Raw genomic sequence first — 25,147 nt, 5'->3', positions numbered from 1 at the left:
ACAATTCGACAAGTGTATCATGTGTTCATATCATGTCCTCGTTTTATTGGTTTTTAGGTCAAACAGTGTTTACACTTCTTTATTTGCTATTGCTTAAACATGTCCATCAAATGAAGACGATGTAGCCATGTAGTTATGGTAAATAGAGCATGATATGTTAGCTATGAATGATGTTCATTTGAGGCTAGCTTATTTGTCGCCTCGTGTGATCACTTGAGGCCCTTAGTAGCAAAAGCTGTATGAATATCACTGACGAGTCCTAGAAGGACAAAACAGCTGTATGATGTCTCTAACATTACTGACGAGTCTTAGAAGGACGAAACAGCGGTATGGTATCTTTAACATCACGGACGAGTCCTAGAAGGTCGAAACAGCTGTATGATGTCTATAACATTACTGACGAGTCCTAGAAGGACAAAATAGCTGTATGATGTCCCTAACATCACTGACGAGTCATATAAGGACTAATATAACAGCTGTATGACGCCCCTAACATCACTGATTAGTCCTAGAAGGACAAAACAGTTACAACCATTTGAAAGTGGTATTACTTATAAATTGTATATACCTGTTATATTGACATTAGATATATAAAATATTAAATAAAATGTATTATATTGTATGTTACCTGGTATATTATTTCATCAAACATGTATCAACATGGTGAAAGACAAATAATTCGTTGTCAAAGAAGAACAAGTATTTCATTCTGAATTAACCTACAATGTAGGCGGTGAAATCCAAGCAGAACCCCATTATAAAGGATTAATTGCGCTACATGTATTATATAATATTTTATATCACCTGAATATCTACCAATCATTGATACGGCGTTAAGATGACAGTTTGTCCTTTATTAGAACTCGGTTTATGTTTGTTATCATTCCAGTTTAGTGTAAGGTAATCAAAAGTTTTATGGAACAAATATACAAACCTCTATCCTCTATTTATTGCCTCCGCAATCTTGAGGGGGGCCGCGGTGGCCGAGTGGTTAATGTGTCCCGACACTTTAACACTAGCCCTCCACCTCTGGGTTGCGAGTTCGAAACCTACGTGGGGCAGTTGCCAAGTACTGACCGTAGGCCGGTGGTTTTCTCCGGGTACTCCGGCTTTCCTCCACCTCCAAAACCTGGCTCGTCCTTAAATGACCCTGGCTGTTAATAGGACGTTAAACAAAAACAAACCAAACCGCAATCTTGAATGCTGACTAGTTTATATTAAACAACATGAATGTTTTTCATCTTAAACAATTCCTTATTCTATTTTTGTTGGTGTTCCTTATCTATTCTGCTCTATCTTTCTGTAATGGTGAGAAACACCGACAAAACAGGTCTGTTCCACCATATTGTAACAGTTTTAATCCATAACGTCAAAACACTATATATAAGTGTGATAAATGTACGATTATTCTATATATTTCTTTTTTATGTTGTTTTGTTTAACAGTCAATCAAAATAGGACAAGGAAGTGAAGAATGCATTAAAAATGATAAGAAAATGTGTTAAAAAATTGTTATCTTATCGCAATACTGTAATTCAATACACTAGTTTGCATTGCAAATTATTCATGTTTCATGACGAAATAAATATCACATTACTCTCCTTATACAGAAATAAACGTAAGGCTTCCCATGATAATTGCCCTTGCAACGTATCAGTCTAGGTCATCTGCGCAAAAGGTAAATAGCTGTTTGTGAATTAATAGATGCAGACACTTTGTGAATGACGGTGTTGAGACAGCGTCGTATAAAGTGTATACAGATTTCATTATAACAAGCGGAGTCTTTGATAGTTCATTTTCAGGTAAGATATTACATGCTGTTTATAACAATTTATACATCGAGAAAACAATTCAGAAATATTATCGAATCTAAACTAGGCTTAATTCCAACAGAATTTATTTTTCGTTTTTCATAATTATTGTTTTGTATGTTGCACAAAAAAAAATCTAGCATAACCAACCTTTTTGATTGATTGATTGAATAATTTATATATTTTATTATTATTATTTTTTTTTTTTTATTTACTTATTATTTTTACTATTATTATTATTGTATAACGCTCAAAACAAGAAGTATAATTGTTTCAAGACAAAATTGAAATATAACATCTAACTCTTGAATAATTTTGGTTTCGGGGTAATAGCTATATTCCAAGACCAGTCAATGTTTAATACCGATCGACAAAAAATCAATTGGAATTATTGTATCAAAAATATAAACCACACAGAAGAGAAAAAAACAGGATTGAAAGGGTGCAAAAAACGCTTTTGGTCTGCCCTCTAGGTAGAAGGCACGGAAAAACGTTTGGTCTTCCCCCTTAGTAGGAGGCACGGGGTAACTTTTGGTCAGCCCCTTTATAATAAGGCACGGGGGAAAAACTACAACACGGTCTTAAAACGTACCTATCACAAAAGCTGTTTGATGCCCAAAGAAATAGATATATGCGTGTTGAGAAATGTATGTGGATCGGAAATGTCTCAATGCCTACGTAATATGTTGACTAGTTTTCAGATTGTATTTGGTGTATTTTATTATTATTATATTAAGTATTATTTTTGTCATATATGTATCTTACACAATACGAAGTTATGATTTGTAGTAGGGACCAAAACAAAGCTCCCATATCAGTGTACATGTACATTTCAAATCTATTCGAAACTGGATAATGCTTAGTTTAAACAAATTAGTGGCGTTGGAATTGTAACCATATCGTCCATTTCGGAAATTGAAGTAATGTTGAAATACAGCTACATAAAAATTTTAACAGATATTATACAATGAAATACTTTTTGTCGGTTATCTATATATACGCTGTTGGTTCCTTCTGGCAAAGTGTCTTACATTAAACCATTCCACCGAATCAAAATGCGTGCCACAAAAAAGAACAGTATTTGAAGCCATATTGTTCTCCAGAAAAGGCAGATCTTTAGAACTACGGCATTAACATGTGCGTTGCTCACTTAAATTTTAAAGGGGGCCGATCCTGTATAAACGGTGAGTCCAATTGGTTTCCCGAGACCAAGTTTATTTTCCGAGGCGAAACCGATGGAAATGGGTGCAGTCAGGGAACAAGAAATTGGTTATTTATCCCTCAAACCCATACTTTAAGCCTTTTATTGTACCGATACATATTGGAAATATATCGAAATTGTAAATACTGTCATCTAGATGACAATATAATTTCATTCTAAAAAAAATCACAAGACAAACTGCATGAGCTGTAATTTAACTTGGTAAATGATTTGTGGTGTCCAGTATCTTTGGGATCACCTGTATCTAATTCAGAAGACCGTGACAGTGTTAAAAATAGAAGGTGCGTTCCATAGAAAGTTCTGCCTTACCATGCTAAATTTGGCAAATGACAGCGAGTTCGGTAACAAGGTCCGCCCTCCTCTGGCGTATTTAATTTGGTAACAGTATCCTATCGTCAATTAGCAGAAAACACTTCCAGTTTCTGAACCTATCCACGTCTTATTTTTGTATTTGTTTGAAGGTTGATTGTGAAAATCTATATTTCGCGAATATCTTACTCGTGTTCTATCGATTTAAAGGTGGACTTTTGATTTCGTTTATATGCCGGTATTCCTTTATTCATAAAATCACCTTGAAAATTCTAACTGTTTACGATATAAGATCCTTTATGTCTCCATAATAGTGCACACATGCATTTAGTGTATAAATATGATAATAATAAATAAGATAGAATATAATATGTCAGCACTTGTAATACAGCATGTGAAGCTATATGTTGAAAGGCCCAATTATCGCCAATCAGTAGTATTATAGGACAGGTTAGTTGTATAGACAAAAGAAATACTAATGCATGAAAATTTAACATTTTGCTTGTATTAATGTCAACTTATTCAAATTGGAAGCATTATACAAATATAGAAAATATAATTTTCAAATATATTAGAAATGTACATGTATTAGCATATGTTCCTACATATATCCCGTATCCCGTCCCACTTAGTACCAGGAGTAGTGGCCTGTAATATGTACATATCTGCAGTCTGTTCATTTTTGCATTAATACAAAAATTAACACCAAACTACCTGCACACTATATCATATTCTGCACGAAAAACCTGAAAGCGGTCAAGTTTGAAGCATTTCGGCATTTATATAAGCGTTTCACATTGGCGGCTTCTAAAGGTATGCAATACGATTATTAATCATCTAAAAAATACGAATTCATTCAAAATCTATGTCGTGTCATACAGACAAGACAAAATACAACAAATATCGCTTCAAGACTGAACAGGATATGGAAATATGTTAAACTACTTCACTTCATTTGAAATTTACAATATCGAGATGAACAAGTTCAGCAATAAAACAAACTTTGAAAGGAAATTTTATTAAATTATAAAATCCGGAAGTTTGATTCGTCTACTGTTTATACTTCTATAGGAGGGCGATGGTGTGGAGGGAAGAGGGAACAAGTGGGTGGGTGGTGAGCTTGCCTGATAAATATTTCTTCATGGTTTTAAACCTAATCAAAGCTTTCATGAGTATGCATGTATTCAAATTGATCCTTTTGGTACACCAGCTGATATAGTACGCCAACTTGACATTTTACCATTTATAACAGTTCTCTGTGTACGTTGTGATAATAAACTTTTAAACCATATCAAAAAAAATCCACTAATGCCAAAAGAAGATAATTTTAAAGTTAAACCACGGTACCAAACTCTATCGAATGCCTTGCTATATCAAAGAAGACCATACGAATTGCTTTGCCTTTATCTAACGCTGATGTTACATCATGAACAGAATAAAGAAGCTGGTTATGAGGCGAATCTTCAGTTCTGAAGCCAGACTGATTTGGTGATAAAAGAGAATTTTCTAAGAGAAAGTTATATTTGTAAACACATCTTTCCATAATTTTACCAACTATAGACAGCAGGAATATCGGTCTGTAATTAGATGAGGATAATTATCACCATTAATTAGAGTTTAGGAAAAATAGAACACAACGGAGTACTAATAATATCTACAGCTTCTTTAAACAGTCGTGCATTAATAAGGCCATGTCAAACGGCTTTAGAACAGTCCAGAATTTTTATGATGTCACTTACGTCTCTAGAAGAAACGATCTGTCGGCTAGACGTTTGTCATTTATGGTAGGTATGTGTGGAAGTGGAGCATTAGAGTCGTCAACAGTAGCTTGGGAACAAAAATGATCATTGGAAATTGTCAGCTTTGTCTAGGTCATCATCAAATATTGATTTTCAGTTGGAGATAAGAGGGATAGGACATTTTCCTGAGTTGGGTAAAACGTTGTTGTTGTTTTTTAGATCTCCCCATTTTTTGGAGTCTGCAAAGTGAGAAATATAAAGTTGTTCGCATACCTTATCAAAATAGTTCTGGTTGGAAAGACGTAAAGTGTCCACATAAGAGTTTCTAATGTGCCGAAATATTGTCCAGTAATGTGCCCTATTTGTCATTTTAGCCTTCTTGTGTATCCGTCGTCTTTTACGAATCAATTTCCTTATTTCATTGGTCATCCATGGGGGATCGCTCGATCTGACAGTGATATGTTTGTTGGGAATACAAGACTTTGCTCTTGAAAGGAGGATATCCGTGAAGTCATTAACACATTTCTCTATGTCGTCCGTATTCGTCAAAGTGTCAAAGTCGGTTAGAGAAAGTCTTTGTCTATAAAGTTCGTAATTTTCGTATTTGTATAACCATATATGTCGTTTAAAGCAATGTCATTGAGAAGACGGAATACTTAGAGTAAAGTAGGTTGGCAGTGGTACCTAATGAGTCTAAGAAACTCTCGCCTACAATGAATTTATCATTAAGGTTTTTGTTACTTACACAGACTAAGTCAAGAAGGGAGGAGGACGTTTCAGTAACAATATGGGCGTATTGACCAGCTGCGTAAGATAATTAGAGAACGGAAACAGGAAATGATAAAGAGTCGACAAAGAGATAAAACGCGAGGGGATATCTCGCTTCAGAAGAGCATAAAGACAGAACTTTACAATACATGTTCATCACTACGGGACAAAGTATACACAACAGCAGACTTATAATGAGGATATCAATTTCTTTGAGAAATGTTTGGAAATATACAGATTGATAGTGTTGATTGGATGCGCCTATCCTAGCACGATACATAAGGAGACAATCAGGTATTAATTAGGTAACACCTGGATTGGTAATAAAGATCGGACGTAATGGAATGAGGCGTTCAATTATACCTGGAAACGTGGTACATATGAATAATTTTGGCAAGCCATCTAGGGGAGGGTTAAGGTCCTGGGGTCGAGGATTGTGCGAAATGGGGAGAAAATAGTCTGTTCACTTATATACATTACAGACATCGAATATATTTTAAATTTTCCTTGACAAACGACACTGTATCTGTTCACGTGTGTACCATTGCAGACAAAATGAATTTAAAAGTCGACAAAGATAAACGGCAGGATTTTCTCCAGTGAAAGACAACTTAAACAAATTATTTAACAACGGTGACAAACGACACTGTATTTCTTAATGTGAAAACCATTGCAGACAAAACTGTATTTTAAATCACCGTGACAAACGACACTGTATTTCTTAATGTGAAAACCATTGCAGACAAAATTGTATTTTAAATAACCGTGACAAACGACACTGTATTTCTTAATGTGAAAACCATTGCAGACAAAACTGTATTTTAAATAACCGTGACAAACGACACTGTGCATGTATTTCTCCATGTGAATACCATTGCAGACAAAATTGTATTTTAAATAACCGTGACAAACGACACTGTATTTCTTAATGTGAAAACCATTGCAGACAAAACTGTATTTTAAATTACCGTGACAAACGACACTGTATTTCTTAATGTGAAAACCATTGCAGTCAAAATTGTATTTTAAATCACCGTGACAAACGACACTGTATTTCTTAATGTGAATACCATTGCAGACAAAATTGCATTTCAAATCACCGTGACAAACGACACTTTGCATGTATTTCTTCATGTGAAAACCATTACAGACAAAATTGCATTTTAAATTTTCCTTGACAAAGACAATGTATTTGTTCGCTTGTATACATTTACAGACAAATGTTGTATTTTAAATTACCGTGACAAGGGACGTTGTATCTGTTCACGTGAGACCATTCAGAAAAAAATGTATTTCAAATTACCGTGACAACTCTAACTTATTTATTTATCTATTTATTTTGCTATGTCAATGAGATTCTAACTAAAACGTCCACAATCCTACGTGGGGCAGTTGCCAGGTACTGACTGTAGGCCAGTGCTGTTTTCTCCGGGTACTCCGACTTTCCTCCACCTTCAAAACCTGGCACGTCCTTAAATGACCCTGGCTGTTAATAGGACGTTAAACAAAAACAAATCAAAACAAACCAAACCACAATCCGCAAACGTTCTATTAATGTTAATATCTCACTAATAGCCTTGGGGAAATAAAATAATGTAATAATAAGTTGATTACAACGCATCAAAACTCTTCATGTAATGGATTGTTATATGTAAATATAATTGAATAAAGGTATATATATATATATTTGTGTGTGGGTCATTTAATTAATTACTGTAAAAACGTCAGTAATTTCCAATACATTATTTCACCTAACTGTTATTACGGATATACTTTGTAAAAAAGACTTATACAAAACAGTAAGATTGAAGTTGTGTTGAAGCTGCTAATTTTAAGACTGCTTAATGATAGTAAACATGATTGGCAAGACAGGATCTTATATTTGTCTTAGCTTCATATGCCAAAATTAATGGTTGGACATATCTTAATATTTAACATGAAATATATTCTTGATTCCTGGATATATTTTACAGTCTTCTACATTCTGCTGCATACCCTACTCCAAAATAGCACAACCACTATGTGCATTTGAGTATGACAGTCTCGTCTGTCACGGAAAATTTTAAATACAATTTTGACTGAAATCAATAAAAAAAAAAGCATTCCAAAAATATACAACACGATTGCATGTACATAAACAATCGGCAAATACTTCACTCTCTCACGCACTCAGTTTCCTAATAATACACATTATGAGAAACCAAGCGAGGCACCCGACCTTAAAGCCGATTTTTTAACGGAGAAAGGAGGTGCTCCAGCTCTAATGCTTCAGATTTCTTGAGTCTGGAATTATAATACAAAACACCTACAAAACTACGGAAACTATACTTCTCGTCCGTAACGATATTATTAACAATATCAACTGAAAATTTGTCACAACCTTAAAATCCGCGGCTAGAATGACTACTTTACAGTATATTTCGCCCAAACGCCTGTGTTCCCTCACGTGACTATCTTACACGTATATGTACTTAGCCTCTGATTGGCTGCCATACCAAGCAGACATTACACGCGCTATCTATTGCACCCGAGAAATATAAGACAGCAAATTTCCGCTATTCTGCGAAACGCGGGGGTTTTGAAGTATTTAGAACTTGAAAGAAGGTTTTACACGTGATAATCGTAATGTCAGGTAACAAGAGTTCAGAGAAGACATAAACATACCACTAAACCAACAAACATGTTAATTAACTAATCCTTCAAATATGCCATATTTGTCTTATATTATTCACAGTCGCCATTTGCATTTCAAGGTCAACACAAAATAAGCGTTAATACGTACATAAAGTAAAAATCCGGTCAAACAAATGCTCCTTACCTGTGCTATAGACACTTATGAGCATAACAGCTAGCTTGGCTATTTTTCAGGTTTGGTTATTTGCATGACTTAAAATTATTCCATGCTACATCTTACCACAAAGTTACTCTATTGAAGAAACTGATAGCATCTACAGCAAATTATTGATGATTGTAAAAAGCAACATGTCCAAACAAACATTTTGGTATATTACAGGCCTATTTTTGTGCAAATCTTCAGATATTCATTCGTGTTTGAAATTCAACATCATTCTGCTATATAGATGACCCTTAACCTCCACGGCTAGTTTAAATTCTTTTGAATAGTGGCGCCGTTAGAATACACGTGTATTTCATGATCGTTTGCCCACAATTCTTGTCTTATATTTGACCGTCTATTCGTGACACTTTTGTTAAGTTGTCTTACTGAGCTCTTTGTATTTCCTAAAAAAAACATCATCTTTTTCGGCATAGCCGTATAATTTTCTTTTTGCCCCGGATGTGACGCGACAGGTAACAAGATGGAGTATGTGATTGGTCAATGTAGCGGTAAATGCAAAATAAAGAAATGCAGTTAAATACGAAACAAAGCTAAGATTGAACGCATGCTGAATAAGTAGATTATCTTTTTAAATGACACATTAATAAAATCATATTCCTGATTCAAATGCAGTCTTATTATTACCAAAAATGATTCAAACTGATATACTTTTGTTATTCGTGCAGAAACGCATTACTTCGTTAATTTAGTTCACCATCAGTTTTACATTATAACAACCAGCATTAAAACTATGCCGTTTATTTTTTTTAAAGATATTTCTTGTTGAGTGATGTAACTGTTAAATGTGTATCGAACCAAACCATCTTTTACATTGAATATTACCGGGAAAAATGCGGATGTCGGAAGGTAAATAAGGAGTTTGCGACAAACAATCGCATCAATATTTACTAATTAGGATTAAGACAGTGAATACAAACATGAAAGGTATTTAGGTTTTATTTATTTACTTTCCTAAATTACATTACATATGTTCTTCAGTGAATATCCAATAACATTGAAGGGACTGATGATCAAGTGGGACAGCATAATGATAGAAGTAGAGGGACAGTAGTAGTAGGACAGTAGTGGGACAGTAGTAGTGGGACAGTAGTAGTGGGACAGTAGTAGTAGGACAGTAAAGTGGGACAGTAGTAGTGGGACAGTAATAGTAGGACAGCAGTAGTGGGACAGTAGTAGTAGGACAGTAGTAGGACAGCAGTAGTAGGACAGCAGTAGTAGGACAGTAGTAGTGGTACAGTAGTAGTGGTACAGTAGTAGTGGGACAGTAGTAGTAGGACAGCAGTAGGTAGCAGTGTACAGTAAAAATGCCAAATTCTGAAAAATATGGCACATGTTTTAGATATGTAAACATTGCCAGTTAACCTTACATATAACCTCTAATAAAGTATATATATTTGAAATCTGTACAACATTTGCAATTTTAATAGAGCTCTGAAGGATAAGTAAACTGATATTTTCTGTGATTTTTAGAGCTGGGAATACCATGGTAACAGCTTAAAAAATTCTCAAAAATTGCAAAATATTATGATATTTGACCCAAAATGAAACAAATTCTCTACACAATTTTTTTTCTGAAACCTATTTAAAATAAAATATCTCTATCCCAAAGACAGCATTAATCTTGTTTGGACATATGTTGTAAATTAAGATTTTCCGCTATCTTACCTTTTCTGTGGGCTTCCATTTTGCGCTGTAGGCAAAACTAAATTTCCTGTGTAAACACACGTTCGGAAAATCCGGATATTTAAAATCCGGAACCAATTTATTGATTTTTGTTTTAATAAATGTGAAGCCTGTATGTACTACTTCATACTGAATATACCAATTATAGTGTACATTTATTTTTTCATTTTTTATGCATATCATAATACAGGAGTTATTTGCTTAACAAAAAAATTGCCCATGGCCAGGCTGTCTTACTGTGGTGTGCTACCGTAATAGGACAGTAGTAGTAGGACAGTAGTAGTAGGACAGTAGTAGTGGGACAGTAATAGGACAGTAGTAGTGGGACAGTAATAGGACAGTAGTAGTGGGACAGTAATAGGACAGTAGTAGTGGGACAGTAGTAGGACAGTAGTATTAGGACAGTAGTAGTAGGACAGTAGTAGTGGGACAGTAGTGGGACAGTAGTATTAGGACAGTAGTAGTATGACAGTAGTAGTAGGACAGTAGTAGTGGGACAGTAGTAGTGGGACAGCAGTAGTAGGACAGTAGTAGTGGGACAGTAGTAGTAGGACAGTAGTATTAGGACAGTAGTAGTATGACAGTAGTAGTGGGACAGTAGTAGTATGGCAGTAGTAGTGGGACAGTAGTAGTGGGACAGTAGTAGTAGGACAGTAGTAGTGGGAGAGTAGTAGGACAGTAGTAGTGGGACAGTAGTATTAGGACAGTAGTAGTAGGACAGTAGTAGTGGGACAGTAGTAGGACAGTAGTAGTAGGACAGTAGTAGTGGGACAGTAATACGACAGTAGTAGTGGGAGAGTAGTAGGACAGTAGTAGTGGGACAGTAGTAGTAGGACAGTAGTAGTAGGACAGTAGTAGTGGGACAGTAGTAGGACAGTAGTAGTGGGACAGTAGTAGTAGGACAGTAGTATTAGGACAGTAGTAGTGGGACAGTAGTAGTATGGCAGTAGTAGTAGGACAGTAGTAGTGGGACAGTAGTAGTGGGACAGTAGTAGTAGGACAGTAGTAGTGGGACAGTAGTAGTGGGACAGTAGTATTAGGACAGTAGTAGTATGACAGTAGTAGTGGGACAGTAGTAGTGGGACAGTAGTAGGACAGTAGTATGACAGTAGTAGTAGGACAGTAGTAGTGGGACAGTAGTAGTAGGGACAGTAGTAGTGGGACAGTAGTAGTGACAGTAGTAGTGGGACAGTAGTAGTAGGACAGTAGTAGTGGGACAGTAGTAGTGGGACAGTAGTAGTGGGACAGTAGTAGTAGGACAGTAGTAGTGGGACAGTAGTAGTAGGACAGTAGTAGTGGGACAGTAGTAGTGGGACAGTAGTAGTGGGACAGTAGTAGTAGGACAGTAGTAGTGGGACAGTAGTAGTGGGACAGTAGTAGTGGGACAGTAGTGGGACAGTAGTAGTAGGACAGTAGTAGTAGGACAGTAGTAGTGGGACAGTACTAGTGGGACAGTAGTAGTGGGACAGTAGTAGTGGGACAGCAGTAGTAGGTCAGTAGTAGTAGGACAGTTGTAGTGGGACAGTAGTAGTGGGACAGTAGTAGTAGGTCAGTAGTAGTGGGACAGTAGTAGTGGGACAGTAGTAGTAGGACAGTAGTAGTTGGGACAGTAGTAGTGGGACAGCAGTAGTGGGACAGTAGTAGTGGGACAGTAGTAGTTGGAAAGTAGTAGTAGGACAGTTGTAGTGGGACAATGGTACATTGTAGGTCAAATTGTAGGACAGTAGTAGGACAGTAGTAGTGGGACAGTAGTAGTGGGACAGTAGTAGTAGGACAGTAGTAGTGGGACAGTAGTAGTTGGAAAGTAGTAGTAGGACAGTAGTAGTGGGACAATGGTACATTGTAGGTCAAATTGTAGGACAGTAGTAGTAGGACAGTAGTAGTGGAACAGTAGTAGGGGGACAGTAGTAGTAGGACAGTAGTAGTGGGACAGTAGTAGTGGGACAGTAGTAGAAGGACAGTTGTAGTGGGACAATGGTACATTGTAGGTCAAATTGTAGGACAGTAGTAGTAGGACAGTAGTAGTGGGACAGTAGTAGTAGGACAGTAGTAGTGGGACAGCAGTAGTTGGAAAGTAGTAGTAGGACAGTAGTAGTAGGACAATGGTACATTGTAGGTCAGTTGTAGGACAGTAGTAGGACAGTAGTAGTATGGCATTAGTAATTAATTTGTAAATAACATTGTTACAAAATGGAACTACACACATGTACTCAATGTTCTTTAGAACAATTCCAAATATTCTAAAAATTACCCAATGAACTTTTTTTCTTAGCATCACTTACGATTTCTAGAAAGACAAACTCATGCAGTTCTGTATTCGTTATTCGGTATTTACGGATTTTACTACATTTATATTCAATGGCGGTAGTGTTTTTTGGTTCTTCTGTGTAATATCAGGCTTTTTATATGTCGATATTTGTTTTAAAAAATGGTTTACTATTGGTGATATGACAGCGTTCAGAATGAGGGCATCACCCCGACCGTTCTGGGATGTTCTAGTGCGGGGTAATACTTTTGATGTCCTTGTTGATATGGAATATGGCTTGTGCTGGCTGTTCTGATGGCTTTAGAAGGATACTATACTGGCTGTTATTTTACCTACCCGATGGAAGATCTGTATGACATTTCCTGATAATCAATACAGGATACAACTAACATTTCAAGTGGAATTAATTACACCATCAACGTCGTCCCGAATGACAATCCAAGGAGGTGAATCGCCGAGACTGTTCTCATAGTTTTCCGACTATAAAGGTAAAACTGAGGTCGCAATTGCAGTACCTAAAGCCTTATTTTTTGTAGTTATGATACTAAGATGTGTCTCTGACAGTCAAGTGACACGTCTTAGTATCATTTTTAAAAACTGCAAAAGCGACCTTAGTAATACCTTTGTAATCGGAACACTATGAGAACAGTCTCGGCGAAAAATCAAGGGTTTAACTAACAACAGTTTTATGATTACAGTACAGTATGTAGTGCTGATGACATATATACGTGGGTAACATCACTATGCTATTATTTCATTTAGTTTTGTATTGTTTCGTATCTTATTTATTTCTATGAATGATTAGGTCATAGGCGGACGTTTTATAGTGTAATCACACTGAAATGCCACATCGCACATTGTACTGTGATACCCAACCTGGTCAAATCATACCGAAAACGGGCGAATCAGGCCTTGCTGCAAAGATATTGTCGAACGTAACAAGATTCAAATACTTAAACATAGGGAAATATATTTTGAAATAAATACCTAATTGTCACCTTTCAATTCATATGAATTCGAGATCGTTCAAGACGTACACATGTAATTAACGTTCTTTTTTTTTTATTGATGGAATTTTGAAATTTATCGAAATCATGAGTTTTTCGTATCACCCTATTGAATTGTTTATTTATTTGTTTTTTTCATCTATTTTGAGAATCTAACTCTCAATTTTTTCGAAATAAGCAAATATCTAATGGACATTTTGTACAATCCTTTGAAAGAGATTGATTATAAAATGCAGGAGATCTCTAAAAAAGCAAAGGCTTAGGTCTGACGGAAGTTCAACGCCATAAAACCAGCGTCAAATTTTGACATGCATATAAGACATGTTAATTGTGATTTTTTTCATTCATTACAGATTAAACACACGATATAACATGCCGGAAAACAATCTACAGGTAAGTAATGCTTAACAGGGAAAAAAGCATGGATAAAACTGAAAACTCTTGATAAAAAGTTATTGACTCTGTGTAAATCTACAGGTTTTCGGATACTGAATGGACGTCATTCAGGTGACCAGGATGGAAGTGTTACCTTTCTCTGTTCTAATGGTACCTGTCTAATTGATTATCTTTTAGTAGAGGGAGAGTTTTTAAAATATAAAATAACTCCAGTCTGGTAATTTTGTAACTATGTATGATCATTTACCATTATGTTTTAAATGAGATAAGATATCAATCTCAATGAAGTATAACATGGAAATTAAACTCATGCTGGATGTGTATGCGGACCAGTAAAGTGGGATAATAATAATGTCAACCGGATTAGACAGAAACACCAATTATTGAATGAGATCCTCATTACACCTCCGACAAACACATGTAGAACTATGTCTTAATATTCGTTATTTTCTAAATGAAATTTGTTTACCATTTTGTTATATACATAGATGCAAACCAATTTCAACTGATAATGACCCAAAGAAAAGAAACATCCAATATGAGGATAAACCATGGTTTAATTATGCGTGTAAATAGAAATATAAGTCATATGAAGATGCTTTAAATACTTTTAATCAATTTAAAACTACTGATAATCATAGAATATTCAGAGTGAATAAAAAATTATTGTAAGAAATATGAGTTTAGGCTGAAGAGAAAATACAAGCAACGTAAAGGTGATATGATGGAGTATCTCGGAAAACACAACCCAAAACAATTTGACAAATACTTTTCGAAACGAAAATTCAAAGTTTCAAGCAAAATTTCTCTTGACGAATTATATGATTATTTTTAAAAGAAGAGTTGCTAAGATATATAGTCAGGCTAATGAAATGGAAGAAACAATTTTAGATAAAAGCAATGCATCATGTGTATTTGAGGAATTTTACTCACATATTGTAGAAAAAGAATGTATTTCTGCAATTTGTAAGTTAAGTAGAAATAAATATATAAATAATAACTTTTTATTGATTGAAAGGATATACTTGTGCCATATCTAATCACTGTTTTAATTCTATTTTTCAATCGGGAATTTACCCGGAATCGTAGTCAACTGGAGTTTGGTTTGGTTCATTTAGTTTAACGTCCTATTAACAGCTAAGGTCATTTAAGGACGGCCTCCCGTGCGTGCGACATGCATGCGTGTGGTGAGTGCGTATGTGTGTTTTGGGAGGCTGTGGTATGTTCGTGTTAAGTCTCCTTGTGATAGGCCGGAACCTTTGCCGATTTATTAATAATATCCCAAATTTAGTCGCCTCTTACGATCATGCAATGGGGGTCAACTGGAGTATCAGCCCGGTGTTTAAAAAGGGTAATATAGATGACACAAATAATAGCAGGGGGATTACTCTTGTCAACTGTATGGGGAAGTTATTTACCTCTATATTGAATGAACGTCTGGTGAATTTCGATGCAAAAAATAATATAATAACAGATACCTAATTTGGTTTTAGACCTGAAAACTCAACCATTGATGCAATATTTGTTCTTCGGACTTTAATTGATAGATACTTGAGGTGGAAGACTATACTTTTGCTTTGTCGACTACACCAAAGCCTTTGATTTAATTGGCAGATCTCATATTTGGCGAAAATTGATGAAGCATGGTGTCAGAGTGGAAATGTTACGTGTAATTCAATCCTTATATAGTTCCGTTAAGTCAAGTGTAAAGCACAATGATTTTTATTGAGACTTTTTCCCGAATACAATCGGTCTTAGGGGGAAAGTATGTCATCCATTTTATACACTATGTATGTCCAATAAATTTTATATTGAAATAAATTTGATTAATATTTTCCTTTTAATGTACGCTGATGAATCAGTGCTATTTGCGGAGACGCCAGAAAAATTGCAACACACTCTGGAAGCTCTCAAATCATATAATGATAATTACAAACTATATTTGAACACAGATAATACGAAAAAAGTAGTTTTTGGTGGTGTCATAAAAAATAACGAAAGACGGTTTTATGATGATAAAGAGCTGCAAGCTGACCAGTTAATGTATCTAGGCATGCTCTTCAAGTACAACGGCAGATTTAATGTTACTCAAAAACAAGTTGCAGATCAAGGTAACAAGGCATGTAATGCAATTTGTTATAGATTTTAAAATCATAATTCTAATATCCAGACGCAATGCTCTGTATTCGACACTAACGTCAATAGCGTTTCAATTTACAGTGCAGAAGTATGGAGCTTTCGTAAATCCCTTGATGTTGAAAAGATTCACATAAAGTTTTTTAAAAAGCTTCTCTGAGTTAGGAAACTACTTGTAATAATTTAGTTTATTTTGAGCTGGGAAAGTTAACATGTAATGTGTGTCGAAAACAGAAAATCATTAAATTTTGGTTAAAATTAAAATGTGCGAATAATTATATTTCAAAATCATGCTTCGAGGAAAGAATTTTGTTGAATGAAAGTTGGATATTAGACATTCGTACTGAACTTAATAAATTAGCCTACCTTTTGAAGACAGATAATGATGATAAAAATACATAATATTTCCCTATAATTAATGTATAATGTCAATGTATTATTGAATCGTATTCTACACGTTAAGAGGGACGCTGATATCTGTTTCATCAAATGTTTTGTTGACGGAGGCTAATTCGTTTATTTACTACATTTTCTTTCTATTTTGTTTCATTTTACTTTGTAGTGCATTCGTCGCACAAAAGAATAAATATAGTATGAAAAAATTACAAAAATAATACAGCCCCTTCTATTTGAGATAAGTACTGTTGGTGTGAATTTCCATACTTCTGTCCGTTGCATCACTGATGACTTACACATTGTTCTGCATATACAACAAGCATTGCACAACACGCATAACATTAGTCACTTACGGTGTGTTATATTGCATAATTAACCTAGCAATAAATTAACTTCGAAATTAGTTAAATTATTCTAGCAAAATAAGTTGTGTAAAAACTAAATTATAGTTGGTCTTTGATACAACAATCATCTGTTTTCTTTTCTTGATGTGACAAGCATTGATAATCCAAGATGTGGCAAAATCGGTAACCTCATAAAATTGTCCATTCGTGACTGCACAAATGCATTTGCATGTAATTATAATATTTAATGCAAATTCCTGTTGTATATATGGATGTGAGCATATGTTCAACCAGTTTTCAAAAACTTTTGTCATGATTTGGGGCAGAGGGCAAACTGTAGCTTGTGACACGTCAAAAAGGCATATAAACCTTAACATTGCTTAGAATACTGACAGGTCATGGAAATGCATTCTAGAGTAGTGACACGCCAAAAAGGGTGATGAAATGTATGCCTCTTAACATGAGCTTTACCCTGAGTGTTACATGTTAAAGACAGCCCGCAATGTATTCAATATTAGTGACACAGTGACACATAGTAAAGGGTGAGGAAATGTGTGCCTCTAAACCTGAGCATTACCTGGTCAAAGACAGCCCACATAGTTCGTTAAAGTTGTGACACGTCAAAAAGGTGACGTAATGTGTGCCTATAAGCCTGTGTTTTACCGAGAGTACTGATACATGAAAATCCACCTTAATGTGTCCTAGAGTACTTGCACATCAGAAAGAGTCTCGCAATATGTGCCTGCTAACATGAGATTAACCTCGAGTACTGACACGTCTAAGAGGGCCCACGACGAGTACTGCCATATTAAAAAGGTCTCTTCAATGTGTCCTAGAGTACTGACACGTCAAAAAGGACTCCTCAATGTGTCCTGAAGACTGACACGTCAAAAAGAACTCTTCAATGTGTCCTAGAGTACTGACACGTCAAAAAGGACTCCTCAATGTGTCCTAGAGTACTGACACGTCAAAAGAGGACTCCTCGATATGTCCTAGAGTACTGACACGTCAAAAAGGACTCTTCAATGTGTCCTTGAGTACTGACACGTCAAAAAGGACTCTTCAATGTGTCCTAGAGTACTGACACGTCAAAAAGGACTCTTCAATATGTCCTAGAGTACTGACACGTCCAAAAGGACTCTTCAATGTGTCCTTGAGTACTAACACGTCAAAAAATACTCCTCAATGTGTCCTAGAGTACTGACACGTCAAAAAGGACCATTCAATGTGTCCTTGAGTACTGACACGTCAAAAAGGACTCCTCAATGTGTCATAGAGTACTGACACGTCAAAAAGGACTCCTCGATATGTCCTAGAGTACTGACACGTCAAAAAGGACTCTTCAATGTGTCCTTGAGTACTGAAACGTCAAAAAGGACTCCTCGATATGTCCTAGAGTACTGACACGTCAAAAAGGACTCTTCAATGTGTCCTTGAGTACTGACACGTCAAAAAGGACTCTTCAATGTGTCCTGAAGACTGACATGTCAGAAATGGCCCGAGAGAACTAGTATGTAGTACGTAGAGAACTAATACGGTAAAGGGTTTTGGTTACTGCTTAAATGTTCCAAATAACAAGTCACGATCTTTGACCCTGTGACTTCGAGCAATAACAATCAAAACTTAATAAACCCGTGGACTTCTAATCACAGAGTATTGTAACGAGATTTCTCAGAACTTTTGGAAATTTTAGAACATTGACCCTGACCTTCGAGCCTAAAAATATTTGCAAAGCACTTGATTGAGAGAAATGTATGGAGTATGAGTATGGAAATGCATTCTGGAGTAGTGACACGCCAAAAAGGGTGATGAAATGTATGCCTCTTAACATGAGCTTTACCCTGAGTGCTTACATGTCAAAGACAGCCCGCAATGTATTCGATAGTTGTGACACAGTGACACTTAGTAAAGGGTGAGGAATTGTGTCCTAGAGTACTGACACGTCAAAAAGGTAAAAATAAAAACGCATGTTTATTTTCGAAATTTATTATTTGAAACGATTCTTTGATGATGTGTTCATGGTGTGGGTTCTACAAAAACTTTACTGAATATATTTTGATGATTTCTGTTGTCCTATCACAGACGGTGTTTTGCGTGAATACCATTAAAACAAGTCTACCCTACGCCGTTTTCTAATCCAAATCAGAAGCGTGTGTGCCCACCCCTGGCATTTGTCGCTGCTCTTACTCTCCTTAGAATTGACCCAATCAATGGTATTAATTTCCTAACCCTCCTGTCTAGCTAGTCCCACAAATGCTCGATTTAGGACATATCTGGACTGCAATGTGGCCAACCAAGACCTTGAACGTTATTTTGAGCCAGAAAGTCACGCCAAGCCCTAGCAACATGAGGCCTTGCGTTGACTTGCTGCAACGGAAGGTTATGTTGATGGATAAGAGAAAGAACGCGTGGTCTCCCGATATCTCACAGCTGTAAGATTACCATGGATAATAAACGAGAGGTTCAATCACGCCTTGAAATATCTCTACATATAACATACCCTCCCCCGAATCTATCGTTTTCCGTCAGGCAAGCGTTAAAATATCACTCACCACGACACTTATAGACACATTGTCATCCATTTGGCCTGTAAATCGTAAAGTGAGATTCATCAGTGAACAACACGCGTCTCCAATTTGCCAAAAGAAACCGATTAGGTGAATTTGTAAGGACCCACTGAATTCGACGTTTGCGTAACCTCTGCGTAAGTGGCGGACCGACATAGACATCGTGGCCTAACATGGAAACCTCGTAACTGATTCCTAACCGTTATTAGACACTCTGGCCGATCATGATTTCCGAAAGCTTGATGTGGCGTCGCCGTTGCTGTCTGAAATCGGTAACGGAGATGCGAATAACGTATTCCTCTGCTACGTAATGCGCAGGCGTCAACTCCTGGGACGATCACCTTATATTCCCTTCGAGATACCCAACTAAACATGATGTTGTTGTCTCATGTACACCTTATTGCTAGGCTACATGACGTTGCGAATGCATGTCGCACGCACGGGAGGCCGTCCTTAAATGACCTTGGCTGTTTATAGGACGTTAAACAAAATAAACCAAACCAATCCAAACGTTGCGAATGCCCCGACATTATCAGAGCAATAGGCCTACACCTATTGACTACACTTAAAGGGACATTCCTTCGTTCGGGCATCAGAAACATGCACAATTTTTATTGATGAAATTTATGTCAGAATCATGATTATGTGAGTGTTTGTGCCTACAAGTAATGAAATTAACGCCGCAATGTACTGGGAAAAGTCATATCGGATACAAATACCGTATGTCTTTGTGGTAATAAGTGATACTTCGGGTCGAATTAAGAATGTCATGACTAAATTCTAAAAGAACTTGGTTTATCTTGAGAGCAAAACTGCCTTGTTAATGTAAAGATTATAATTTTTACTATTTAAAAAAGCAACATATTTTCCTGTTTAGTTTAGCTTTGACGACACTAACTTTATTCAAACGAAAGAATGCCCCTTTAATCACGTTACTTCGATAACAATTTCTTGGAAAAGAAATGTTGTGTAACTGATCTGTATTGTTCCAATGTTTGATTTGTTATGGTTTACCATCACATATGGTGTGCACGCTTTCCTGAAAACATTGCTGAAAGTATGCAACGTTGAGCGTGGTCAAGGTAGACTGAATTATAACTGAAAAAAATTGCACGGAGGTAGCTCAGTGTTCAATCAATTGAATTAAGACCATGTGTCTAAAACTTTTATTAGAAAAACCGAAAGGAAGGAATAGAAAAAGTAGGAGTGTAGACGGCGCAACAGACAACGCGGGTATAGTGTTCAAAAAACGGACAGACAGAGAGACTTCCATGTTACGATAGAGCACTGCATATATACCCGGGGTCCTTAGTATTCAAATTCTTATTCATTATGTTAAGACAAGCTGTAGTACTGTCTGAAATGTTGCTGACATATTTATTTCGTTGTTTCATGAGCTATCACACAGTAATTTAAAGCGCTGAAGTATCGCATTGGAAATGATACGTAATTATTTGCTATTATTGATTATCTCAATTGCGGGCACTTGGAAATGCTGTTATAAATGTAGTTATAACATGTTGATATCAACGAACTCTAAGTACTTTATAGTAATTACGGCGATCTTTACATCTTTATTAGTTCCTTCTTGGATTTTTCTTGTTTATAATGGAGAGAAACGTGTGGACCAATATATTCCTTTTTTGTTGTTTATAAAATATTATAAATTCCATATTCAGCATCCAGTGGCAAAAACAGCAAAAGTTGACGTGGAAGGCGGCTCTCAGATCAGGGCTCAAAATGCTTACAATGCTGAGACAGCTCCACCACTGGACCACAATCAAGGTAATATTCATTTCATTTCAACAAATTTTGATGTACAAAATTATAAAGTTGAATTAGATAGCAGGCCCCATACGAAGTATATGATACGAATCCTTCAAATTGGTGAAACAACATGCTAAGACTTTACATATTTCATTGTACAAAACAAAACATTGGATAAGATAGCAGGCTAACCATACACACATTTTTTTGTACAAAATCATTTGATTGTATTAGATAGCAGGCTAGGCCCATACACATTTTATTGTTTAAAACATACCATTAACTGACTAACTTTATACAAGTTTCATTGCACAAAACAATGACAAACAACTAATAATATTGGAGTTATCAGGAAAAATATAATTTCAAAGGTGGCGATCATGGCAGCCAACTTGAATTATATTTTTACTTAATACATACAAATATCTAGTCAGGACCTTCCAACTAATCATTCAATGTGAATTTCAACACTCTCGGTTAAAAAAGTTAACGGACGGCGCACGCCGCACGAGAGACGCCGGACGATACACCATAGCAAAAGCTCCGGCTCAGGTGAGCTGAAATGTAGATATGTCACATTGTATTGAAAAATGGTTACTGGTTAAAGGGAGGTAAAAACTTCTATTGTATTTGCAGTTTGTCCCTAAGCAGATATTTTTATTTGAATTCCGAAGAAATATTAAGTGTTGTCGTGGTATTAGATAGGCATTCAGTCTTAAATCCAGCATCTTAAGAGTTTCTAGTACAAATGTCCACTATCTCTTCCACTTAGGTTTGCTGGATTAAGACACGATGCCTCAACATCCAACCAAATCTTTCATAAATAACAATGTATATTTTCAATCGGATTAAAACCTTTAAAGTGGATATAAACATAAAAAAGTACAATATTATAATTATTAATACAGACATTTAGAAATCAACTATTTTATTAAGCAAGTCGTCGGTACAATATACTACATATACAGTCAAACCTGTCATATGTGACCTTCCAAGGGAGTCAATAAAAAAGGTCACATATGACAGGTGGTCTCTTAATCCAGGTTCAAAGAAAATTACCCGAAAAGGAAAGTTCATGATTATTCTGCCACATATGTAAAATTTATCAGCTACAAGTATTAGTACATATATGAAAAGGAATAACCTCGGTCATCATTAAAGATTGTGAATATAATCAAATCTGTAAGAGACCTCTTGAGGAAAACGAAAGAAAAAAAAGAAGAAAAAAAAAGAAAAAGAAAAAATCACTATTCACTTAATGAAATAAAATGCTTATAATAATGGACAATATATAAAAAAATATCCCCGTTTCTACATATGCAGTACAATATTTTTTTTTTTTAGATTTATTCAGTTTCTTTTATTTTCATTAATATATATATTTAAATTCTTTTAGCATGTTACAATATTTTTTTTTAATTTTAAAATACAAAAAATAATCAAAGAGTTTGAATGGCTTATTTGATTATTTCCAGTGCCGGATACATTTACAAAAACTTTTTTTTTTTTTTTTTTTTTGCATTCCTGAATTCCTGGTCCGGACTTCCGTCCGGATTATTAGTTACGTAACTGCATTTCCTTCATAACGATGGAGACGTTTTTAACTGGCAAATATCTGTCCTAATGTCTCAAAAAGAACATAAATTTCAGTTAAACAGTAAGTTGACTGTTTATTCACTCTTTTTCATACTTCCCAAGCAAATGTTTGTATTTTTATTTATCAAAATTTCGTGAAAATCGTCTGAATGGCGAGGACATTTTTTCGCCATATCCCATCTCCTTCTTTCATTCTTTAGAAGTAAAAGTACAGTTTCGTTCGTATTTGGGTGTTATCAGGGCAAAGATAATAAATTCAATACATTTTTTGAGACACAATAAGACATTTCATGCATTTCTGAAGTATTTTTTTAATCTTTAAAAGCAGACAAGTTCGTCCGGTTTCTTCTTGATTATGACTTCTGCTTCCATTTTAAAAATCGGAAAGTCGCTGAAAAAAGTCACTTTTCAGCATTTGGGACACGGAAATGATGGTCGTTAGTCGCGTCTGACAGGTGGTCGCTTAATTCAGGTCACTAGTATAGTAAATAACGTTGGGAGGGAAAAGTACGGTCGCATATGAAAGGAAGTCGTTTAATTCAGGTGGTCGCTAAGGCAGGTTTGACTGTATATACATCATCTAAATATAGGCATATGTAAGGCATTATTTTAATCATTAAGGTCATAATTCTGGTATATTTGTGTGGCGATGACAACAGGTGTTTCCCTTGATTTTCAACTTTGAAGGGAAAAGAGTAAATCTAGTTGGTTATCAGTGATTTTTAATTAGAATGCGGGTAAGAAATAGTGTATATAGTTTATGATTATAAAGGTATTAGGAAGTCTTTCAAGTACGGACACAATAAAGTACCAGTACTTAACCGTTTACCAATAACATGAAGAGTAGGTGTGATAACGCCGGCCTAGAGGATAGGGTATATTTAGGCCAATATTTAATATTTCGAAATATTTATTAGGTGTTTAGATGGACGTCAAAACCTTGATAAACCAAATTCACAGGGTAGGTTCTTCTCTTTTCTCCCCTCATCTTCACTAGGGTAAGCGTAGCTGCTATTTATGCACAGTGCTAGGTTAGGACCAGTTCGAATCTGGGGCTCGCTTTTAAAAATTAATCACACCATCAATTAGACATGCGACTCTTTTCCACCCAACTTTCCTCGTTCATTTCATACTGTTCCCATTCTAATCAATTTCCTATCTGTTCTCGTCCGCTGAAAGGCCACAAGGCCGTAATAGTGGACCTAAAACCCGTTAAATAGAAAAATAAATATATTCTGAATAAAGTTATTTTATATTTGAAGAACTGAACGAAACTTTTTTCAGGTTCAATATTTTTTCATTATTATTATTTTCAAAGAGATACAGATACAAGAATGTCCTCATACATGAGGGCTAGCATTCGCCATACTTCTTTCTTCCTATTGCGATAAATTTATTCCTGAGTGTTGTTTTTACACCGATGAGAATAGGACACTTAGGCCTCTTTGTAAAGTCTGATATTTTTTATTTATTTTTATTATTGTTTCAATGTTTTCATGTTACGTTTCGTTTGATTTCGTTTTGTTTGATTTTGCTTTCGTTTCGCACTTTACAGGTGCCCCAAGGTTAATGTATCTTTTAAGGGTGTATTGATAAATCCATGTATCAACATCAATACGAGTTAATAACTGTTGTATTATATGAAAAACACGGCTTCACTTAAAGCAATCTGTGAATAAACTATTTTTGAAAATGTACATGTTGCCCGACATAGATCATTTTTATTGGTAGTTATTTAAGTGAATGAACAAACAATATATTTCGAAGTGAAAGAGTTTAAGAAGATTTCCATTTGAAATTGAAATAACTAATGATGCCTTGGCATTTGTAAAAGTTTAGCATAGAAATTGAAGCATTATTTCTGTTCACTGCACATTTTTGAACTTTCTGAGATTCCCTGTTCTATTTTTAAACAAAATCATGAGAGAAAAAATGTTGTTTCAACCTCGTGGTGCTGTATTTTGACCAATCTGGTAATTTGGACTGGCTTGCTAAATTTAGGCTAGCTTACATTTCACCGATCAGAAGAAAGAATTCATATCATTAATAATAAAATTATATATCAATCAATCCAACGAAGACAAAGTTATGATAAGTGAGTTGTAACGGTTCCTTGGTTGTGACCCCTTACTGTATTATGTTAGATGTAAAGTTTGTAACGTATTCTCATTTCTGATTTTAACCAGATTGACTTATGATTTTTACTTTTAGAGACAAAACAATGGAAATAATCGAACCCACAGATGGTTCATTTTTGAACGAAACGAGCACGTCATCAGCTCA

General features: G+C 35.5%; 2 protein-coding genes across 2 annotated transcripts in view; one reads left to right on the top strand and one right to left on the bottom strand.

The window, feature by feature from the left end:
* The first annotated feature begins 1,658 nt into the window (after nucleotides 1–1,658).
* The window catches only part of LOC117339408, a 73,603-nt gene continuing 50,114 nt past the window's right edge, over nucleotides 1,659–25,147 (top strand). Inside the window, exons 1-3 of the mRNA XM_033900977.1 lie at nucleotides 1,659–1,802; nucleotides 14,016–14,055; nucleotides 21,181–21,286. Of these exons, the coding sequence (XP_033756868.1) occupies nucleotides 14,035–14,055; nucleotides 21,181–21,286 (127 nt within the window). The 5' untranslated portion in view covers nucleotides 1,659–1,802; nucleotides 14,016–14,034. The remainder of the gene's footprint in view (nucleotides 1,803–14,015; nucleotides 14,056–21,180; nucleotides 21,287–25,147) is intronic.
* On the bottom strand, nucleotides 11,833–12,372 carry LOC117338973 (hepatitis A virus cellular receptor 1-like). Its single transcript, XM_033900338.1, has one exon. The coding sequence runs from the start codon at nucleotides 12,370–12,372 to the stop codon at nucleotides 11,833–11,835; it is 540 nt and encodes a 179-aa protein (XP_033756229.1).

Source organism: Pecten maximus, chromosome 12, assembly GCF_902652985.1.
Source record: "Pecten maximus chromosome 12, xPecMax1.1, whole genome shotgun sequence".
NCBI classification, from domain to species: Eukaryota; Metazoa; Mollusca; class Bivalvia; order Pectinida; family Pectinidae; genus Pecten; species Pecten maximus.
Note: the sequence above shows the minus strand (reverse complement) of the source record. Positions and strands in the feature narration are given on the sequence as shown.

Coding starts and splice junctions, on each gene's coding strand:
- LOC117338973 (XM_033900338.1), bottom strand. CDS start 12,372: ATGTACCATTGTCCCACTACAACTGTCCTTCTACTACTGTCCCACTAC.